Below are 24364 nucleotides of genomic sequence, written 5' to 3' on the forward strand. Positions count from 1 at the left end.
TTTAATAGAAATATGTTTCATTTTACTCATATATACATCTTAATTTCATTTAGAATATTTTCAGTTTAACTTCATTTTTTTTTAATTTCATTTAGTCAATACCTTTTCAATATTCTTTTATGTTTTAAGTTATATCTACATATGCTTCTATTTAAAGATGTGTTGAATTTATTTTATACGGAATCATATTATATGTCAACATTTTACTTTCACAACTATCCCTATATACACAGTTCATTTTAATATAATATGTAGTTCAAACGTTTAATTATAAATTTTAATCATATAACAATATTATTTTATCATATATCAATAATCAATTATTATGTTAATTATATAATTTAAAATAGAAAAAATTATATCCAAATATTATTTTTTTAATTTTATTATTATTATTAGTTGTATTATTATTGCTGTTATTATTATTATTATTAATATTATTAATATTGATATTATTATTATTATTCGTATCATTCTTATTATTATTATTATTATTATTATTATTCGTATCATTCATTATTATTGTTTCGGATGTGAAGGGCTGTGTCGTCCAATGTCTCCACGTCCTCCTCTGCTCGTACTTCGTGTGTCCGGTCCTCCGTAGGGAGACCTGCGAAAGATTCTCTGATGTCAAAGTCAGTTGAGAGCAATGGCGTTTTTCTATCAAACAGTAATAAATGTGCAGTAAATGCAACCTATCTACCACTGACCCTGGATCTGAGTTTTCGCTATGGGCTTAGGATTAATTAGCAGTATGACCGGCCGGTCTCCCAAAGTTAGGCTTTTGAACCAGCCGACCCCTATAGGCGGCATGTATAGTGAACGGCATGTCCGGCCGACCTCTTAGTGTATCCAGATGACGAGGGTAAGGTTGCGTGATCTCGGACGCATGGGCGTCCGGTTTGGTGCGTCGAACCTTCGATGACGAACCGAAGAGTAGCGTGTTTGGTCTATTGTAGACGTCCGACCTATCTGACGTCCGGTCCCTACTGGTACAACTATTATTATTATTATTGATATTATTAGTCGTATCTCTTTATCATAAAGAAATCAATATTAAAATAATATTATTTTATTTTTAATCAATTTGTTATAAAAGAAAAAAATATCCATAATTAATTATTTAATTTCTTTTATATTATACAACTTTTTATTTAGATATTATATTTATAATTATATATAATTATAATATTTAAATATAATTATCTAAATAAATTATTTATATAAATTTAACAATAACTATATTAACTTTTAATACAAAGGAAAAAAAAAATTTGCCAGGTTCTCGTACTAGTTATAAAATGAAAGCCAATCATATATTACATTCATACTCTTGTTAAGAAACACTCCAACCTGACATATCAAACGATAAAAATGTTGAGGAGTTATTAATGAAATTTGGTAAAAAAAACATTGTTTTTGTCTGGTCCGCTACAAAAAGAGACGATAAGCATTTGAGAAGCAGAGGGAGAGAGATGGCGTATGGATGTTGTTGCCGGTGGCAGTGGGTGGAGGCCAAATCCATGGGATTGGGATGTTGCTACTCTTCCTCGGCTGCTAGGACCAAGACGAGTCCGAGTTTTCGTCTTCGTCTTTGTTCTCCTCCTCGTCCCGTCTCTGTCACTGTCTTTGTCTCTGGTCTCTCCGATGGTAACCCTCACACTGGCAGTGACCGAGAGGACATAAAAGGGTCGGGAACTTCCGCCAGAGGTCGCAGACTGCTTAAAGTTCGAGAAGAGAAACAGAAGCGTGAATACGAGCGGCTCCACAACTACCCTGCTTGGGCAAAGTAACCGTCTTTCTCTTCATTCCTCCATCAGCAATGCTTCTTCTATTTATTAATTGATGCTTTGCTTTGCCTTCAGAGTCCTCGAAAATGCCTGCAAAGACGACGAAGAACTCCGTGGCGTTCTTGGAGATAGTATTGGCAACCCTGAACTCATGAGGAAACGGGTGGAAGATAGGGTTCGAAGGAAGGGTCGAGACTTTCAAAAGTCAAAAACAGGATCCGTCCTTGCTTTCAAAGTCACCTTCAGAAAGTAAACAAACATCATCTTTGTCCCTTTCTCTTCTCCTCCCCTCTTCACTCTTAAACCATACTTGCATTTCCACAATTTCTGTGTGTTTATCAAAACCCATTTTCAATTAGCTCTGCATTCCCTCTTTCAGCTTCAATCCAACTGATTCTTATATCTGGTTTGAATTGTATGGACCACCATCAGATCGGGATGTTAATCTAATCGGTAATGTAAGTGTTTAGTTTAGACTTTTAGCTTTTAATATGCAGTTATATTTATTCATAAAAAATTTCTGTATTCTTCATGTAAAATGCAGGTTATTCAATCATGGTATGTCATGGGTCGCCTTGGTGCCTACAATTCATCAAATTTGCAGGTGAGCCATGTTCACTTCTTCAGTTTTCTGTTGCTGTCTCATAATAATTTAGTGTTGGCACCATCTTTTATATTTATCGCAAGATAGAAAACACAAAGAATAATGCGCAGGAGAAGATGGAAATGAGATTCCCAATCCCGATGGTTTCAGTGTATTTATTTACAAATGCGTGCTTGGAGCTCGATGAAATACATAAAAATACTAAAATATCTCTAGGAGTAATGTTTTTAATCTTTATGTTTGTCCAGTATTGTCCATGTGTAATCCCTATTATTTATGTTAGAGCTTCAAATCAATGTAAATAGAAGAATTACATCGGTCTTATGATTGCACATATCATTATAGTTTACTTAGTATTGGAGCCTGGTTCCATCCACCATGATCCATGTCCACTGTGCCATGTTTTAAAAAATATAGAACTCACTTTTGTTTGTCTTCTCTATATGGTATTTCTGTCCAATGACTATTTGAATCCCGCAAGCTTTGAACTAACCTTGGTCATGACTAATCACTGCCATGCCCGGGGTTGTGCTTCCCAAGCTGTTTCTGAAGTGCATGGCTGTACCAGCGGGATTCTCCTCCCTCCAATAAGTCCATATCTAGAAACACTGAGCAGTGTCCTTCACTTTGCTATGCAGTACATACGACCTTCTGTAGCAGAAGTTTCTGTAGATACTGAACCTTGTTCAGCACATATCAAAACATCACCTTTGCTTAGTTGTCTCCCATAGTTTCCCAGTTTGCCTTTGCCAACCAATCCCCAGCCTTTGTCCCCGTCTCTCCTTGGAGTCTTTTAGTTTTTGTTTCCAACCATTCATTTTTTTCATCAAAGTTTATTAACTCTCTTTCCCAAAAAGGGATATCGCCAACACATCCAGAGGCTGTGAATTAGTTATCAGTAGAAGACTCTTGAAATAGGAGCGTTTTAGGAAAAAAAATACAGTTTTAATGTTTCTCTATCCAAGTAGCCTAAATTGCCTTCTATATGTAGCTAGGTTTAATGCATATTAGACACTAGTAATAACTTCAATTTCTCTGTTGTAAATTTGTAGTTGGCCTATTGATGTAAACCTAGACTTAAATCAAATTTGTTGTAAGTCTTCCTCCCTATTTGATTTGGTTTTATTTTTCTATTGCCTATTGATGTAAACTCCATTTGCACAAGGGTTGATTTAAGATCTTTAGGGTTAGAACTTTGTAGGAAATTTGAAAAATTAGTGAGAAGGTGGATTAGAAAGTGGCTGAAATTCTAGGTTGAACAATATTTAAGAAACATCGATATTTCAAGCTATAGAACTCCAATTGAGGTTATTTCAAAATGAGGGCAAAGTTTGCGTTTTGAACTTCAATCTACGTTTTGGAATCACATAATTTGGGCAAGTAGAACGAGAGATACGATCATAAGATAATTCTGGACAAAAGTGAGTTTCTAAATTTCGAGTGAAGGAAGAAAAAGAGGTGAATATGAAAGGTGGAAGGAAAGAATCACTCTCATTAAAATAAAAGAGATAAACTCTAATTTTTTAAATAACACTCAACTTGTTTCATTGATAAAAATGGTTCAGCTTATATAAAAGCTTTAGCTATCAAAAATTATAAAGAATTTATTAATTACAATTACATTTCACTTAAGCTAATAATGATTCACTTAAACTAATAATGATCTCATTACTTAATGGTTGATTGTAACTGAAAGCCTGAATCCCTAAAACCCTAAACCTAAACCTAAACCTAAACGTATAGCCTTGAAATCCTGAAACCTCAAACTCTGAAGCCCTGAAATCCCTAAACTCTAAACTTAAAACTTAAAACTTTGAAATCCTGAAACCTCGAAACCCTAAAATTTCGAAACCATGGAATCCTGAAACCTAAAACCTAAACGTTAAACCATGAAACCTAGAACCCTAAAAATAGGAAACTCAGAAACCCTAAAAAAAAGAAACTCTAAAACCTTATAACTCTAAATGCTAAACCCTAAACGAAAATCCCTGAAACCTCGAATCCCTTAATTCTCGAACCTCGAAACTCTAAATCACTAAAACTCTAAAATGTAAAACCTAAACGTAAACCCTTGAAACCTTGAAACCTTAAAACCCTCAAACATGAAATCCATGAAACCCTAAAACCCCAAAGCCCCGAATCTTGAAACTCTGAATCCCTAAAAACTTGAAATTCTTAAAACTTAAAACCTAAAACCTAAACGTAAATCCCAGAACCACTGAAATGTTGAAACTGTAAAACCTCGACACCCTGAATCTCTTAAGCCTAAACTTTAAACACCCTTGAACCCTAAAACCCTAAAAATCTGAAACCTTTAAATCCCGAACCTCCAAAATCCTAAAATTTCGAAATCTCGAAACACTGGACTCTGAAATCCTTAACCCTAAACACAAAATTTTGAAAACTTGAAACCCCAAAATCCCAAAACACTGACACTTTGAAACCCCGATACCTCGAAACCCTAAATCCTCTAAAATCTTAACCCTGAACGCAAAACCCTTAAACCCCAAAACTCCGAAATCCTGAAATCTCAAAACCCTAAAACCATGGAACCCCAAGACCCGATGCCTCGAAACCTTGAAACCATGAAATCGTGGAACTTGGACACTCGGAAACACTGAAACGCTGAAACACTGAAACTCGTAAGTCCTTAAACCTTGAAACCTTAAACCCTTAACCCAAAACATAGAACCCTGAAACCCTTAAATCATGAAATCTGAACTCTAAAACTTTGGAACTGCAAACTGCAAAATCAAGAAACTTTGAAACCTTGAAACCTCGAATCCCCGAAATCCTGAAACTTCGAAACCCTAAAATCTCGAAACCCTAAACTTTGAAACCTCAAAACTTCGAAACCTCGAAACCCATAGACCCTAAAATCCTGAATTCCCGAAATCTCGAGACCCTGAATCCCTTAAACCCAAACTTAAAACCTGAAACCTTGAAATCCTGAAATCTTGAATCCTCGTAACCTAAAAACCCTTAAATCTCGAAACTCTGAAACATTAAAACTCTGAAATTTTGATACCCTGAATATCTAAAACCTATACCCTAAACGTAAAACTCTAAAAACATGGAACCCTAAAACCATTAAAATTTGAAACCTTGAAACCCTAAATACCTAAAACCTTAAACCATTTATCCTAAACACAAAACCTTGAAACCTTGAAACCCCCTTAACCCCAAAACCCTGAAACTTCGAAACCCTGAAATCTCGAAACCCTAAAACCTTTAAACCTCAAAACTTTGAAATCTTGAAACCCATAAACCCTGAAACCCTGAATTTCCGAAATCTTGAAACCCTAAATCCCCTAAACCCTAAACTTAAAACCCTGAAATTCTAAAACCTTGAATCCCTGAAACCTTAAAACCCTGAAATCTTGAAACTCTAAATCATTGAAACTCTGAAATTTTGAAACCCTGAAAACCTGGAACCCTAAAACCATTAAAATTTGAAATCCTGAAACCTTAAATACCCAAAACCTTAAACCATTAACCCTAAACGAAAAACCCTGAACCACTGAAACCCTCGAAACCCTAAATCCATAAAATCCTAAACCCTTAATCTGAAACGTAAAACCCTTAAACCATAAAATCCTCAAACCTTGAAACCTTGAAACTCGAAAACTCCAAAATCTCAAAATCCAGAAACTCAGAAACTCTGAAACCTTGAAACCCCGAATCCCCGTTACCTTGAAACATCGAATCCTTGAATCCCCAAAACTTCGAAACCCCAAAATCCTGAATCCCGAAACCTTGAAACCCTATAATCTTGAAATCCTGAAATCTTGGAACTTAGAAACCCCGAAACACTGAAATCCCGAACTCCCAAACTTTGAAACCCTTAATCCCTGAATTGAATCTCTATTGCCAATAATATCTCTTCGTATACAATATGTTATAGGGATAATTTTCTGTCTGTATACAAAACAGTTAGGAATAAATACTGAAGATTATTAGTGATTAGTTCCTTTCACACTCGTTTATTTGTTGAAATATATAGGAAACTAGGAAATCACCAATGAGACTCATTACTATTGGCGGAGTAAGTCTCAGTTTCAACAAAAAATTCATCTAATAGTAATGAATACGTTTCAAAGAGTATTAGAAAGTATATTACTAATTTTTTAGTAAATTATTTTTATATCGACTTTCTTATATCCCTAATGAAAGAAGCACTTTTAATTTATACACAAACAAGAACAATTAATATGATTTTGTTGTTTGGAACTCGTCAATTTTAGCTTAGTTCAAGAGGCTATGACAATGATATGCCTGCATGAGCTGAGTCATGGCACTGTCTTCTATATCTAGCTTCCTACTTGTTCCTTTACATTCTAACAAGAACTGAATTATCTTGAATTGATGACAGATGGCAAATTCATCAATGGAGTTTGATCCGCTATATGATGCACATAAGGGTTTCAAAGTTATGCCATCATCTTTCCATGATATCAGTGATATTGAGTTCCAGGACAACTGGGGTCGTGTTTGGTATTAACGCTAGAACTCAGCTCTTTAAAAATGAAATAAGGAACTCATCTAAGTATATATTGAAATGTTGGCAAAGTCTCTTTAATCACACGCAGCTTATTATAGTATCTAAAAACTTAAAGACGTAAGCAGAATTATTTAAATGCACAGAGAGCACATTAAAAAATCCCCAAAAATATAAAGAAGTGAAACTTTGAAGTTAATGTGTATTGATCAACTCAAACTAAAAAACTTTAAAAAAATACTCAAACAAAACCAGTATCGTAAAATAAAATACCTCTCGTCAAATGAATCAAAAGAAGAAGTCATATTTTAGTAACACAGACAATACATAAATTACTGTTTGCTTAATTTTTCCTAGGAGTGATTTGGATTACATGTTTGACAAGACACAAACTAGAAGAAAGGGAGATAAAGGAAACATTCAAAGTTATGAATTTAAAATTCTAAAATACATGAAAAATGGAGTTAATTACATTATAATTGAGATGAAGGAATAAAGTACCAAACAATTGGAGTAAAAATCTTCTTATATGAATGACACTTTACATTAGTTCATTCACATGTAATGTGTTTTATGTAATTATATAATTATATAACTGTAAAATATGTGATTTAATCAAGATTTCTGTTGGCACAAAACATATTTAAGCTTTATACATATATCTTACAGGGTGGACTTGGGGACATCTGATTATTTTGCAATTGATGTCCTTCTCAACTGTCTAACTGGCTTGAGCTCGGAGTAAGTTTGAATACTAAACTTGTTGTGACTAAAGTGAGGATACATGTATTACAAATGTGTTTGTCTTGTTAGTTGTTTTATAAAAGCTACTGTGAGTAACCTTTTTTCTGAATGTCAGATATCTTGGAATCCAACAAATTGTTTTTGGTGGTCGCCACATGGGTGATTGGGAAGAGGGGATGACAAGCCCTGAATATGGTTACAAATATTTCAAGATTTGAACTGGAACTCCTTGCAGTTGACTACACTCAGTTTGGTTCAAAATGGGTTGTAAGATATGTGCATACGGAAAGGTAAACTTTTTGGGTGAATTTAACTTTAGGGTCATTATTTGTATTTGGTATTCTTGTCATTCAGTCCCACTTTAGGGTGAGTTTAACCTACTCAGGCTGTGCCTGTTAGAGGAGGTATTGCACAAGTGGAAAATGGCATTGCTCTTTAACTCATCTGTAATTTCATTACTAAAAAGCGGAAGCATGGTCTGGTTGTATTTGACATAGTATGCGCGAAAGAATGATGGTATGGTACACTGCAAGAGACAGTTTGACATAATTTGACAGAGGAATGTCATGCATCCTCTTATATTAGTTAAACTTTCTCAGGTATATTCTATTCTTCAAAAAGTATGATTACGCAACTTAACTGCGAGACAAAATTTTGCTCCCAGATTTAAAATTAAGTTATATTTAAAATGAACATTTTTCAATGATCTACCAATAAATAATTTTACTTAAACGAGCATTTCACTTTTGGCTTGAAAACTTTTCTCCAAGAATTTCATTGCGTAGTATCCACCTTCCTCTGGATATCTGTCTGTTCTATCCAAATTCTTTTTCGACATATACTCCCATGCATGAAAATAAAAGAACTCCCAACTTTACTCAACATTAAAAATTCCAAGTGATGCAAACTCTTAACGCATTTTCTATTGTGGAATCAAACTCCAAGTGTCTTCAAAGATTAGTCTGTACAAGTTTAGACTGAGTCCGTTTTTAAATAGCCTAAAATATGGGAATCATATAGTCCATGAATATACCTGATCATTTTGAATGACTATGATCTCATAGAGCATAAACCATTGTCATATTCAAGGAAAATCATTGAAAGAAGATCATACAAGAATATGCAACAAATAGAAATATGAACGGCGCCACTCGCTATGCATAACGGCACTTAAAGAACAATAACAAAAATCATGAAATTTCGAAATGAGATTAGACAGGCGGTAAGTATCTTGCGCCACATATTGGGTTAGTTGTGGAATGGACTACTTAGACCTTCGCATGAAGCAGATGACGACTGGTTAAAGTCAGCTGTGCAACCATCAGCAGAGGGTGACATCTCTCAAGCTTTAGCTTCGAGTATATGTCGCAGAATTAGCAGTTATCAGTGCCTCCACTAATCAATTTCCATTAACTTTTACCGGCAATAAATGTACATACATGAAAAAGCTTCTTTCGACGCCCGAGGACAACGCATCAAACTATTCGGTGGCTTGTTTAGAGGTTTAAATCTTTAAAATGCACAAAACCCCCAAAAGCACCGGCAAAACATGAGCAACAGAAATCATTGAGCCAGGACAGGATCATGAAACATCCTGTAAAGCCAGATTCAACTCGTGTGCAGATTTTGCAATTGATCCTCCTCTTCTACAGGAAAAGAGACAACAAGCAATGTAATTAGCACAAGATATTCTAAATCACCACATTAATAAATCGGCTCGCTAAACATCAGTTTGCTTTGAGTTTTCAAATATTAATGTTTCTATGTTGCCTTAAGAGTTCAAGCCAAACTAGCATTGCCAAATTGGGCTTAAATAAATGGACATTTTTTTTTCCATACAAGCCAAAAAATAAAGTCGAACTGATACCTTGAAAGAGAAGGTAAAAAACGTTTGACTTTTTCAAGTTCTGGGAAGCATAGGTTGCAACGTTCTAGCCTGACAATCATTAACACGCAGCATAAAATGAATGAGTATATATATGTGTTTGTACATACTATTATATATATAAAAACCTGAGGAATCAACAAAACCTTTTCTCTGCCTCAATATCGACACCAACGGGTAGTGGAGCTGATACAGTTGAATAGATTACCGAGCCAAATATTCTGACCAGTTTCAATAGCATTTCCAAGGATATTCCCTGATGTCTACATACATATGAATATCAAATTTGTCAGCACAACGAAATCTATGAAATTATAATTTTAAAATGTAAAAACATCAAAATTACCCATCTTCTATATTCTCTAAGGATACAATCACAACATTGATGAAGATTTTGTAACTGGAAAAAATTAAGGGTATATGGTCAAGTAGACCTTGACAGCTGATCTAACACGAATGCCTAAGACACATTATAAATGATTACTTGTAGAATTTATTAGATAAATTATCCCATATTATTGATGGTTAGTCATAAAACATGCAATAAAGAGCCAAAGAGTTTGTAGCTCACTTGAAACCAGCTCAAATTTGAAGCACCATCTGACAGGAGCTTGTAGTTCCCCAATCCCCCTCATAAAGGTTAACTTATTTTGTGGGTTTTTATAGTTTACTGAACTTTCAAAGTTTTAACACTATTAATTTTTAAACTGGTCGTACTTGCTGGCAGCTATTAACTTTCATTAAGTTATACATACATGCAAGAATACACATTAGTGTTTCATCAACTTGTGTTGTGAGTGTCAAATAAAATACCATCAGCTATCTAAGTCTTTATAATTTAGCAAAATTAAAATTTTTAATAAAAAAAAGGTTTTTTCAGAAGTACAGGGGATACCGTTAAAATCTTTCAAATTATTGGGATTTCATATAAATTTAACAAAACTACAAGGATAAAAGATCTACTAATTAATCTATCCAAAGAAAAAGACGATAGACAGGATCCTTGAAAGAAATACTACTAATTCTTTATACAAGAAAGAAATTCGAAACATTTTGTCATAATTATAAGAAACATAAGACCCCTTTCAAATGTATTAATTTATTATGAAGTCTATTAATGAAACCACCACTCCTTCCCCATGAGTAGATGAGTTATTGGATTAATAACAATTACAAATCATACTCACGGTTGAAAAAATTATTACATTACTGATTTCATTAAATATAACTACTATTTAAACCATTTAATTTTACAGGTATTTCTAGAATAAAATTTAAATTTATGACATTGTTAATTAAAATTAACTTCTTTTATTGGTATTGGTGAATTACGTATTTGTTTGTAATGTACAAGGACCAGATGAATCCGTAACTATCAAAATCCAGCAGATCTTAGTTCTTACACTTAGAGATTGATTCCTTCAAATAATAGAAGGAATTCAGTTTCCCAAAGAGATTCCTGAAAAAACTAGGGTGCTTGCAAGAGAAGTGAATAAATAGAACCTCAGACTGTCATGTATGGCACTCATCAATTGTCTTCTGAAACAAACATTGAGAAGAAACTTGTCCTTGCTTGAGAATATAATTGTAACATATCACAGAATTAAGGGAACGTTTGGTTTGAGAAAACATCTATAAACTTTAGTTACAAAATATCATTTTGTTTCCTATTTTCAAAAGTTGCATTGGAAACAGTGAAAACAAAGACCAATAAAAAGTTATCTTAGTTTAACAAAGTAATTATCACTGTCACTCCATGGCTCCCCGTGACTTTTCTCCTTGGATAATTTTTTCTCTCCACAGAATAAAAAAAGTTAACATTTAAAGTTACTGCATAGTACTGCTAAAAGAACCTAAAAGTTCGTTCAATACACAAAATTGAGAGAAAATATATTTAATAAATTGTCAAGCAAAAGTAATCCATTTAATTTATGATCCACTCCTCTCCCTTAAATCCCCAAAAAAATGGCCTCCTCATTCTTGCTGTCGGGGAGTACCTTCCACACGAGTTAGTACTCGTGTGGATAAAAAATGTTATCCAATAAAATTCAAATAAGGTAAATCAAGGCTCTAGTTACCCACATTGGATTATTCTAACCACCTGCTTTCTCAAAATATAGTTGTTCCCCTCATTCCCACAGAAATCTGGTTCTTATACCAACTGTTATACTAGTGCGGATGACACTGAACACATGAAAGGAACATTTCATAAACCATGTAACTATCACTTTATCTTACTTTCAACAATATTTTATGTCCTCTATAATGCATTTGTCCAGCACAAAGCATTTAAAATGCTGCCTTGCATCAGAAGAGATATCACTCACCTTTCCATTTCACTTTGTAGAAGGTCAGTTAGAAGTGGTAGAAGACCAGTGCATATATCAAGTGTAATGATATCAATTTTTTCCAATATAATGCTAACAACATCCGCAATCACCTGGAATAAAAACTATTTATATAAGAATTATGACAACATATTAACAATACCACGGTAAGGACAAAATTTAATGATAGTATGCAATAATGACAAAAAAAACTCTGCTCACAGCATGATCATCCATCTTTGTCATTATGCCAATGACCTCGTTAACATCATTCCTTTCCCAACATCTGAAGACCATCTGCAAAATAATGCTTTCGAAGTTCAGCAAATGTATAATTGCATGTAGGTATGGGTCAGTTACCAAAACTCTATTCAAGTCTATAGAAATCCTAAATGTTTATTGAAGGGAATTTATCTTTTCATACAAAACCCAATTTCTCGTTCTGCTTGATTTGGAAAATTTATCTGCGTCAGGCTGTGAATTCTACAAATTGGTATGATTCAATTCGCCCAGGAAAAAAAAGAAACTCAGTTCAAACTTCAGAATGGTTCAGTTAGTTGTAGTGGTTCTGGTTCCACATGTAAACAACTATAGAGCAACGATAGAACGTTCTGAGATAAATATTTGCTAATAAAATGGTCTTAGCTTCTGGTTAATAGCTTTCTAAGCGGGTTTCTTCTTTTAATATAAAAGTTATGATCAAGCATTGCCAAACTCTATAGGATGGTATAGTGAGAGATCAATTATCTAGAAAATCTCAAAATATCTGGAATGATCAATCTCTTAGGAGTGTTTTCACACTTCAATATTTCATAATATATCATGATCCACTTCCTCAAATTAGGCTTACCAGAGTAATATTAGTATAAATAAGGATTACAGTTGTCTTTTGCAACACATCAATAAACACCAAATATGAATATTATATTCCATAATAAGGAGTTTGTTTTCTCTTTTTCTCCTCCCCTACCTAAATCCCTATGACATGTAATGATCATATGAAATTCTCTCCTCTTGATCCTTTTTTTTTTCTCTAATCTGAGAGAAGAAAAAGAATGCTGAAGCACATCAAGTTCCCTGGCCAGTTGACACTCAACATTCAAAGACTCTGGCTCATTATCATATAACATATAGCAGTAAGACAAATCCAAATAAATTCAAAGAACCCTGAAAAATATTTATGAAATCATAATTAAACCATCAATACCTGTAACTTAGCTGAACGAGCCATCATTGAACTGAGAAATTCATCATGTTGTTCCATCACATCAGCAATGGAATCTTCATCAGTAGCAGAAACCGTAGCCTTCTCAGTAGAATGTGCTCTCTGTTTAACTTTGAGGAATAAGGAAATTACATCCACCAAGTAAAAAGAAAACAGAGAAAAGGACACAAGACAAAGCAAACAACGGCCTCCTCAATACAATTAAATCAACCATTAAGGAAGCATTCAGTAGGAAATTCTTTCAAGTTTTTCAAGAATTTTAGGTTATCCATGTTAAATTCTCATGTTTGGCATGACAATTTTAAGAACCATTCTCAAGAATCTAGCATTCCCAAGAATAGCATTTTAACTATGTTTCCTAGTAAAATTATATATTTTGTTAGGGCCTGGCGAGTTTACGAGAGAAGAAGATATAGGAGGGAGAGAGAAGGGGACCGTACGGTAGAGGACAGGGGCCGAACGGTTGAAAGGGAGGAGCACGATGACCGAACGAGAAGGGGAAGAGAAAGAGAGTTGAGCGAGCGGAGCAAGGACGAGCGTCCTGAGCGAGTGGAGGTAACAAGAAGTGCGGACGAGCTTCCTGAGCGAGGACCGAGGACGAGCGTCCTGAGCGAGCGGAGCAAGGACGAGCGTCCTGAGCGAGTGGAGGTAACAAGAAGTGCGGACGAGCGTCCTGAGCGAGGACCGAGGACGAGCGTCCTGAGCGAGTGGAAGCAACAAGGGCGGAACGAGCGGAGCGAGGACGAGCATCCTGAGCAAGTGGAAGCACCAACGAGCGTCTAACTGACAACAGTAGGATAAGCGGGAAACTCATGGGACGCACCTCAGGATATTATAGAAGTAAATATAGTAAATAAGGATAGAAATATTCTTACCAGATAATTATAATAAATAGGCATAATTACTATTATTCTCTACCTTTTTGAGAAGGCGTAATTAGTATTAATATAGGAGGAACCTAGGGTTTACAGCACGTTTTTGATTAAGGAGTTTGTAAGAGAGGTTAGGCTCTCAAGTAACTGACGGAGACCCTGCTCCCAGTTATTGGTTGTTTTATTGTGATACCCATATTTACAGTTAATAAAGAGTTTTATTCAGTCTTTTCCCATTGTTAAGTGCTGTTGGGGATTTGAAAGGGTGTGAGCGGCAAGTTATCATACTCAGGTACGTAACATATTTCAATTCCAGTAACATGTTTAGACATTCCAGACATATTTATAACATTCCCAAAAAAACATGATTTCTAGGAAAGATTGTTGCAGAAAAAACTATACAAGAAACACCCCCTATGTTGGTTCAAAATCCATGGACTATCAAGTTTAACACGAATGTCTTCACTCGTTAAGATGTTGTGAACATTTTGCTGATAGAAATGTGTGCAACAGCACGAGTAAATTATTTTTCAATACATATCCTTTTGATGGGACCCATAATCAGTCATCATAAGTGGCTGATGTGGTCACATCAAGTTTGAGATGAGGAATGTCGCAAGGTATGTATCAGGTAACATGACACCTAGTGGATATGCTACTTTCTTAAAGCCAGGCAAAGCAGCATGCAGTTGAGACCAAAGCATCTGAGACTAAGATTATTAAACTATGGGTTTTAAATTTTAGAGAAATGCTAGCCGCAAACGCTTTTGAACAGACTCTTCACTATTGGTCGAATTTATTAGATTACACATTATATGGGTTCCCAATTTCGTATTAAAGAGACCCACTTGTGATATTGTAGTGTTCGATAAATTTTAGTCAATAAAAAAGAATGTTAGAAGGAGTGTGTCAAACAGTATGTAGTTCCTTAATGTATACTTTATGTGGATGCAATTCGCCAATTATGCAGCTTTCTCTCAATTACATTGACTGTTAAACTTTGAACTACAGCCTAATGTTTCTACAAAAGATTTGACGTGTTGCCAAAATTGCAAACATGCAATACCAGCAACAATTAAATATATCATGGAGATAAGGACAAAAATGCACATCTTAACATGTCTAGATTTTGAACAATGTTCTATACTAGAAAGAATATGAATAGAAATATAGAAAAGAGTGGTACGTATATGAAAGCAGGAAGAAAAGGGAGGCTAAGAGAGTGATACCGTTGAGAGATCAAGGGGAAAAAGAGATGCGGTGAATTGTGAAGTTAGTTGTGGGGCAGAGAGAAATGATGAACTGAGAAGGAAGAGAGGGGATATATAAGGTGTGGAAAATTAGAATGGTAGGGAAAAAAGTAGTAATAGAGGCAAAGTAAAAGTGAGGGTCAAGGACATCAAAGTGCTTTAGTTTTCTTCCTTTCAGTAATCTTTGGTTGCAGTCTGAGATTTGCACAATCTCTTTTTTGTGAGGACCTGAAATCCTAGTGTTTCTTATTTGTATATTTCATTTGTAATTAATTCCCATCATATTACGGCAGTACTTTCCACAACTATATGTCAAAAGAAAATGATCACAGGTCCCACTTGCCCTTATAATAGAAAGGGTGCAGATACAAAATGAGTATGTATAGAGTGGCCCACTTATTCTCTGATACTAACTTGATTGCCCTCTCCCAGATAAAAGAAACTTCAGCGCATTCTTACAAAACAAAGAAATGGATTGATTATACCAGTATTTTTTTAAGTGTTCTTTAAGACAAAAGCTATGAATCATCATCATAAGTAACATAAAATAGAAATAAAAAGGCTATAAATAATTATAGCAAACAATAGAATTGGTATAATACCCCACTGAAAGGAAGCACATGAACTGATGATATCCGTCCGTGAGAAATCCCTTGTCTAGGTCCTTCGTAATTAAGAGGTCGTTCCCTCTTTTCTAAATTGAGGAGTGACCGCATTCTCCCTACATATTATAGAGCATAAAATTAAGAAACCATTTATATTAATGAAATGACAACCAACAGTTCACAAAAAGAAAGATACCTCCTTTTTGCACTTCCACGGAGCATACATCCCTGTTCACTTTCAAGCTTCGAGCTTCGTCTGGGGCAAGATGAAATTCTAAACACCATTAATACACCATCCAACAGGGTAAGCACACCCAGATTTTCACAAACAAATATCCATCAATCATTGTAAAAACCATAACATGAGGCAGTGAACCTTCACACCATTTTGCCTTAGTACATTGTCTACGTTTAGTCTCATTATACCATTGTAATTGTATTCAATGTCCATTAAAAATCAAGCAGAGATCAAACAGCTACAACCAGACAACAAAAGAAAACTTAAGCAAAGGTCCTTCCAATCACATGACAAATTGAGATACATTGATACAGCTCAAATTATTCCTAATATGCAAATCAATTTCCAAGTTAAAGCTTCCAGCAAGTTAACACTATGTTTTGAGACCTAAGTCGCACAATTATTAAGAGCAATCACTTTCGTATGAAGAAAGACTGGGAAAGCATGCCATCTTTTCTTATGGCATCCACATTCATGGTATCCCAAACCATAAGACAAGAATGGTTTGCCATAGTAATTATAGGTCAATGTGTGCTTTGGCCACACAGCCATAGCCCAGATCTGACCAATATACAAAGTTTCTTTTGTTCACTGGTGAGGCATATAAATCAATCTATGTTTATCTTCTCCAAAACTAATTTCCATATCACACTTGTATTACTTTATTATTGTGAGCAACATCAGGGCTTTGAGGCTTAGGATCATGACATATAATCAGATAAGATAATATCAAGAGAAACAAGAAATATTTGTCAAAAAAATCACTTAAAAGCTTGAGTTACTATGTACTTAAAAATGGCCTTCATCAGACACGTCAAAAGTTTGTTACATGTCAATAAAGCACAAGCTCACAGCTACACTAATTGATAAAAATTTATCCATAACTCTGATGAAATCATAAGATTTAGATATGGAAGGAGTAAAAGAGACTAAGCAAACTCCTAGTAACATGTATTAGATTATATGGTGTGATGATAATGAGGTTCCAATACTATGAATTCACAACCATTTGACCAAAACTTAGACAAGTGCAATAACATTAACAGTACAAATTACAGTTAAATAGATTATGACTAGAAAACATATTGCATAAATATCAAAGGAAAACAAGTTGTGTGAATACAGGATATGTAAAACTTTGTGCTGATTACTAGCACAGAGCTCAATGAATTTATTCATATTTGCCAGTCTCAAGACACCTAGCATAATTTAAATCTTTAAAACATGTAGAAATACCTTGCGTAGAGCTTACAGAAGCGGGGAAATTATTTTTTTCTGCAAAACCACTTAATTCACTGCTCTTACATGCTGCAGTTTCAGTCAGAGAAGGGAGGGGCTTATCCACATCATCTCTATTATTTGAAAATTTACGCATATCTGCTGCCTTTGACGGTAAGGGGAACGGCATTGTTCTTCCAGCAACTCCAACTTCTTTTCTAGAATCAGCTGCAGGCTCTGATGACCTTGCACTAGTTCTGGGGACAATTATAGGTATAATATCTGATTTATTGACAATTGGAACATTGGATGTTGTGTGAGATTTCAAAGAACTCCTTTTCTGAGCTGTTGTATTAACCACTGTGGTTGAACCACCAGGTACTGTTTTGGGACCGGAGTTCAAATTAATCCTTTGAGGAGTAGTTGGTGCACTTCCTGAGGCTTCATGCAATCCATAAGCACATAGTGAGTGATAATGATTAATTGATAACAGAATCCAGATACAATAAAGATTACATAAAAAAAATTGACTAAAACAAATTCAAAAAACAAAATAAGAAATTGAGAAATGAGGAAGGATATATACATGGCAAACATTTTCCCTCCTTTAAGGGGTCTGAATCTTGAGAAGAAACTGACAACCGCCCAAGAGATCTCGTTTCCTTTAGTAATTGATCTGGATTTTGTGAAACAGATAGCCTAGCCTTAGCACTGATCTCATTTAGAACAGTCATATTTCCTCCTGAGGATTTAGTTTCTGATTGACCATTTAGATGGTTCACACTATTAAGTGCATATGGTTCTATACGCTGGACAAGAGATCAGAAATGTAAAAGAGGCACATTAGTATTAAATGGTATCAAATACAAGTCAACAATTCCTATAAGAAGCAAAATTTTATCTTGAAGATAAAGTGCCTTTACCGAGATGTCCACTACCCAGACTCCAACACAGCTTTGATTGTATGAGCAGCCAAGAAGTTTTCCTTCATGAACATTAAGATCTGACAATTTAGACCAACCCACATCCACCATATCATGACATCTTATAGGTTCCCACGAGAAAACCTAAACAGAACCAAGCAGAACATTATTACCTTCATAAATGATTTACCTCAAATAAATAAACCAAAAAACAGAGCATACCTTTAAACTCTCGTGTAAACCACAAAGCAAGGTCCTCCCATCAGGACTAAAAGTAAGAGAACGCACTCCAGATGTCTAACATATAAGAAAAAATAGTCCAAATAAACCAAAAATAACTTGACAGATTGATCCAAACGAATCATCTCGAAGAAAATGGTCAATTTCCTATGATAAAAAGTACCTCAGGACCAGCTGAACCAATAAGCTCAAAGGTTTCAAGGTCCCAGAATTTAACTGTTCTATCTGCCGAACCTAAACATGGGAAGAGATAAATGAAATAAAATTAAACTCGAAATCACTGAAATTAACAAAAAAAAAGAACTTCCAGAAAGATAACACAATAATCCAGCCCTGTATGTGTTGCAGTAACCATAAATAACATAATATAAAGTCATCCACAATTATTATTTATTTATTTATTTTTAAGAAAATTTCCTACTGTTTAAAGTCAAGGTATCCCAAATTAAATAGTATTGACGTGTTCAGAAAGTTGTATTATGTTAAGTGTATCGATTGGTTTTAAGATGAAATCTAACACATGTTTTCTCTTTCATAACATGGGTTCATCATTGAACCAGACCTAAGGGAGATCACATCAATAAAGTTCTATCGTTTCTTTCTCTAATCTCGAAACCAATAATACTTATCAACTGATAATACAGAGGAGTCTTTCACAGTACAGTCAATAATAAAAACTGGAATTGTAGGGAGAGGGATCCAATCTTCAATGAGATGGGCGGAAGAAGACAGCCAGCAGGCAAGGAGAGACAAGGAGCAGTAGGAGGATGGGTGAAGAGACAGAAAGGGTTATCTCGAAATATCCAAAGGGAGAGAGAAAGGGGGAGGGATGTAGTATATCCTATTTGGATTAATGCTAAGGAGCTTGGTTTTGGAGGGAGAAATAGTTGACATGTCACACTGTGAGCTTTGCAAGTTGAGTAACTTGTGTTGTTCCAAAAACTTAAATACAAGTCACTTCATAATATATAAATGTTTATGGTTAATAGGAAAACAACATTGCAAGCCTCAGCTTCAGAGCGAGTGTTGAATTGTTATTAGGCTTGTTGTTTAATAAATTAGAAGCGGTATCAAACTAGACTTGTCCTAGTTGCACCATGTGAACACTTGATCTAAAAGCTTAGTATTTGTAGGCATTGTGCAAGGATAGTGTTTTGTTATCACATCTCATGTCAATAAAAATACCAATAGCGTATATTCTCTTTTCTCCATTTCCATCAATGCCTATAGTTCAAATATATATGATGGTATAAATACGGGTATAAAGACAACATAGTCCCGGGGAAATACATTCTATCCAGTTCACCATCTATCTGTTGAAAAAGAAAATATTAGGACGAAATTGTGTGTATAAAGTAGCAAGTATAGGATTCACTACAAATAACAAACCAAACACACACACTCTTGCTAAGGTAGAAAGGTACTTATTTTCATGATTTCATCAGAGAAGTAAGACTAACCTGTTGCTAGTAGAAACTCATTGGGATGAAAATCTATACACTGGATCTGGCCTTCGTGACATTTAAAGTCATGTAAGAGCTTCCCTGCAGTCAGATCCCATAACTGCCAAAATATACATTATAATTTACATAATTGATTAAAAAAAACAATAGATTCTTATTTGCAAATGAAGCACAGCATGCCAAAATTACATTAATCACAATTCATAAAAATATTAAGATAAATATACTGCGTACTATGCAATAAGTCCATGATAATGAGTATAAAATTTTACCGACTTTTTCAAGAAGTCATACTATAGTCTATACTAATTGAAAGATTGGATAATTTGCTTCCAACTCAGCGGCAAGGGGAACATTTCTTCTATATAACAAACACACATTGGAGAAAAACATTAAAAAAAAGGTAATCACTAAAAGTAGACTCAAGAATGCAGCAAACTGTCCATTCTCTCTACATGCCACTAGAGCTAGTTTACGGCAAACGACATCATCAAAGCAATGCAAGCATTTCCCTCCAATCAAATGCACAAAATGAATGCATAAACAGAACACAACCACAAAATTTTAGCCCCTTTATTTCTGGATAAGCTTTTATAAAAAGCCATGGAAAGTTAAGGGGCACTTTGCATGTTTAAAAATAAATTTTGTATTGCTTGGATTGTGATAGGGAAGTGTAATACAAGCTTCAATAAGACCATTCTACACACCAATAAAGAGCAAACACCTCAAGAAATCTACATAGTACCTAACACACCAAGATTAGATTCCCATTCAGTCTGTGAAGAAGTAGCAGTCCACAATACAGCCCTAGCTGGCCTCATAGTACACCAATAATTTTGCGAATCCTGCCATGGACAGCTTAATTTCTTCTTTTATCTTTACTACCATTACCATGTGTATACCTTCAGATTATCATGTTTATTCTTTTCACCTGTACTACCATATTATGTGTATAACCTCAAATTATCATGTTTATTATACTCACTTCTATATCTGTTCTCTCTCACTCACCCAGTAATGGAGTATAAGACTTTTCTTAGCTACTGCTTTGTGTAACAGTAAAGAGAAAAACATGCATATTCTGTATTAAGGTACATGTTTGAACAAACTTCTCTAAAAGGACTTCTAGGAAAGAAAATGAAATGAGCTTCTCTACAAGTTAGAATTAACTTATGAACAAGTTAATACAAGCTCTCTCATATAGCTATTCCAACTTTTTATCTTTTAACTTGTCCAAAAGCTAATTTTAACTTCTGAAGACACTGATCTTTTTTTTTATCCTTTTTATCTCTTAGAAGTCTTTTTAGTAAAGTTTGTCCAAATATACCCAAATTAGTATAGGATATTCTTCCAGCTAAGCCAGTGGTTATGCCAGCTGTATTTTCTGTTATGGGTAGTTACTTAACTACCCCTATCTCTGTATTATTAAAATATGTTCTCTGTACTCAGATATCAGAATATCAATAAAATCATAACTTATATCCTCTTTCAGTTCTTTCACCCTCTGATTACAAGCATTTCATGGAACAAGGTTACAACAGTAGACACCTGAACTTGCTATTTTTCATTGAGGGTATTCATTATCATGTACATAACCCAGCAGTTTTCATTCCGTGGTTCAATATGTACCAAGCTTGAACTGCAAATCTTAATTATTTTTATTTGAGGCAAACCATGCAATACATAGGTATATATGGTTCAATATGATTGACTACTTTTTCCTTGTATAGTTGAAAAACCATGCAAGGCAGGTCTAGTTATTGAATCTGACTCTGATAGTATCATGAAAAGGGAAAGCAATTATAACCTTTACAGTATTGTCCTCTCCACCTGAAACAACCCAGCGTCCATCTGGGGTAAACCTGATTGCATTTACCCCTCGAGTGTGACCTTTGTATGTATGGATACAACCCTTCTTTCTGATGTCCCATATCTTAAGATTGGTGTCTAAAGAACCAGATGCAAAGAACTCTCCAAAAGGATGGAAGTCCACTGATGTACAATTGGACCTATGACCAGTAAGAGTACGAACAACTACCAAAAGAAACACAGCAAGTCAAAGAATAAATTTGTCGGTATGGGCAAGAAAAAGTACTGAATAAATTCTGAGATTAATCAAATCTCTTTTCATTGGTGAATTAAAACCATTTAAAGTGAATGGCAAGAAACTGCGTACTCTTTGCCTCTTCTAAGTCCCAAAGTTTGATAGTGCCACTTGCAGCACCAGCAGCTACCAAGACTTCAGAGGAATCAAAGCTTACGGAGTCTATTCCACTTGAATGTCCTGACAAACTCTGCAGTACGGGAAACAGATCTTACTTAAAATACAGAAACAAATATTATTTTGTCTACAGGACCATATTTCTGTAAAATATGATTGAGACAGACAAAAGTAAATAAAAAGATGATGACAGCATTATTGGTGTAAAAACAAGAAAAAGAATGTATCTAGATAAGAAACTGATCAGTTGTCCCCAACGGCCAAGAGGACATCCCAATAGCTAAAAACTGAGTACCGTCTAGATTCTAGAAGGTCTAATGGGTTGAATTTGTCAGAATGGGATAAGCAGCGCAGCACATATTGGGTTGTTTTCAACTGAAACCAGAAAAAAAAATGGAATCCACTCACTTTGAACATTTGAGAGAGGAATCCCTTTCACCCAATCTCAAATATATACCATAAAGATGTCAAAACAAAAACACCAGAAGGGGATAATTTCTAGCCTTAAAATTTATTGGTCTGTTTAAATTTAATCCCGACCAACTAAACCAAAGCCCGAATACAACGAGCGTAGTCACAATATGTAAGAACAAACCCAAATAAAAGAAATGGAAACGATGATGTCGTGGTGTGACATTAGGTATAACTTAGTAAATTAATCCGAAGGTATCCTGACGAGAAGTTTTCATGCAACACCATTTTCATCAGCGACCATTTACTGTGCAAACTAGTTTGGAACAGCTCCAAATAATTAAAAAATGATTTTCAAATGTGAGAGGGAACAAGAAGCCCGCACAAGGAAAACAATGTTAATAATTAAGGCGCAACTAAAAAAAAGATGAGGAGAGAGGAGGAAAACGAACCAGTATGGCATTAGGTTTGCCAATAGCCCAAAGATTGACCTTGTGGTCTTCACCTCCAGTGACAAGAACCCTGGATGATTTACGTCCAATCTTGAGGCAGTTGACGGAAGAAGCATGTGCTACAAATTCCTCTGGACATAACTCATCAAGGCCAAGCCAACCAGCAAGTACCAACCATAACCCACACACACAACAGAAGAATAACAAAGCAAAGTGGGCAACAGATAGCAGAGAGATCTGAAGATGAAAAATAAAATGAATGGCAAGAGCACAGCATAGATCAAACAAAATGCAGAAATGCCAAGAAGGATACGAAGCTTGTAGGCGCGTTTGGTAGTCATCGGTATGAATAAAAAACCCTAGCAATTGCAGTAGTGACAGGAACAGCAGCTCTCGATTAGAGACATTCGAGTCCCGAGATCTAATTTGGTCCACAAAGATACCCAGATCTTCGCTACCCAAGCTGCTCCAGGCCCCCACAAAATAAATGTCGGTCACGGCAGATCAAAATGGAGAGAGTGAAACTGAAATGAAACAAAGACCAACCGAACCTAACCTAACCTTCTTTTTTATTCTTGTTCTTGTTAGGTAAAGGGCGGTTGGTTGCAGTTGCAGTAGCAGAAGAGATTGCTTCAGAGTTCACACAGCATGATTCAAACAAGTAACCCACATAGAGAGATACATTAACTTGTGCCTGCTCGTCTCAAAATTTTCCACAACCAGAGAGTGTGTGACTGATACGATAAGCCTGAAAGGTTTACGAATTAAGAGTAATAATGCTAACGCCGCCGTCACATGGAGCGAAGGCTTCACCACTTCCTTGGATCTACGAGTGAGTGAGTGAGCGAGCGAACGAGTGTGGGAGCCAAAAGCTGAAACTGCTCGGCGCTTTCACGATCTCTGTGTGACCTTGTCCCTCGGTAGTCGGTAATCGTAATGCTTGTGTTCAAATTAACCTGAGAGTGGGAAGGTTCAAAATATATTTGTAAAAATAGATAGAAAAAAGGAAAATATGTAAATAAAAATAGGAAAGCTACGTTCCACGTTTTATCCTCTCTCACCTCCCTCCCTCCGCAAATCAAAATTGAAAAGACCACACAACAAAACTCAACTCCAATGGACTCCCTTCACCTTTCTCATCTTTAGCTACTACCTTCCCTAATCATTCGTCATCTTTCACTCACTCACATCACAACCACTGTTCATTCCACCTGTACCTTTTTTTTTTTTCATAACTTATTTTCAAATTTTATTTTAGAATATGCAGTGTGCACTTTTTTTTAGTATTTTTTCCCTGACTAAACCTTTTTAAAAAAATACCAAAAGTAGACTTATGCCGAATTAAATTATGTTAAGGATTTTGTTTTAAAAAAGAGTAGAATTCGGTCTCTAATGTGA

At 35.1% G+C, this 24364-nt stretch overlaps 2 protein-coding genes across 5 annotated transcripts; one reads left to right on the top strand and one right to left on the bottom strand.

The window, feature by feature from the left end:
• The first annotated feature begins 1356 nt into the window (after positions 1-1356).
• LOC108318946 (uncharacterized) lies at positions 1357-8234 on the top strand. Of its 2 annotated transcripts, none has more exons than XM_017549938.2 (7): positions 1357-1789; positions 1866-2039; positions 2170-2248; positions 2335-2394; positions 6767-6888; positions 7562-7666; positions 7752-7891. In XM_017549938.2, the coding sequence occupies exons 1-6, from the start codon at positions 1392-1394 to the stop codon at positions 7635-7637; spliced, it is 909 nt and encodes a 302-aa protein (XP_017405427.1). In that variant the 5' UTR covers positions 1357-1391; the 3' UTR covers positions 7638-7666; positions 7752-7891. The 2 variants fall into 2 exon arrangements, with proteins under 2 accessions (XP_017405427.1, XP_017405426.1); XM_017549937.2 differs by having other exon boundaries at positions 1360-1789; positions 7562-7633; positions 7752-8234.
• Positions 8235-8653: 419 nt separating this feature from the next.
• On the bottom strand, positions 8654-24157 carry LOC108319047 (katanin p80 WD40 repeat-containing subunit B1 homolog KTN80.3). 3 transcript variants are annotated; one of them, XM_017550060.2, is made up of 20 exons: positions 24028-24157; positions 23528-23922; positions 23280-23429; positions 22967-23097; positions 22059-22176; positions 21690-21916; positions 19880-19982; positions 18583-18653; positions 18402-18476; positions 18180-18323; positions 17843-18065; positions 17275-17697; positions 15997-16056; positions 15798-15916; positions 13056-13175; positions 12071-12145; positions 11849-11961; positions 9668-9784; positions 9504-9572; positions 8654-9282 (listed from the first exon to the last, which is right to left on the bottom strand). In XM_017550060.2, exons 3-20 carry the CDS (start codon positions 23305-23307, stop codon positions 9219-9221), a joined length of 2280 nt encoding a protein of 759 aa, XP_017405549.1. In that variant the 5' UTR covers positions 23308-23429; positions 23528-23922; positions 24028-24157; the 3' UTR covers positions 8654-9218. The 3 variants fall into 3 exon arrangements, with proteins under 3 accessions (XP_017405549.1, XP_052723423.1, XP_052723424.1); XM_052867463.1 differs by having other exon boundaries at positions 15997-16074; XM_052867464.1 differs by having other exon boundaries at positions 15997-16074; positions 24011-24030.
• Positions 24158-24364: the final 207 nt, after the last annotated feature.

The sequence above is a fragment of the Vigna angularis genome, chromosome 8 (assembly GCF_016808095.1).
Source record: "Vigna angularis cultivar LongXiaoDou No.4 chromosome 8, ASM1680809v1, whole genome shotgun sequence".
Classification (NCBI taxonomy): domain Eukaryota; kingdom Viridiplantae; phylum Streptophyta; class Magnoliopsida; order Fabales; family Fabaceae; genus Vigna; species Vigna angularis.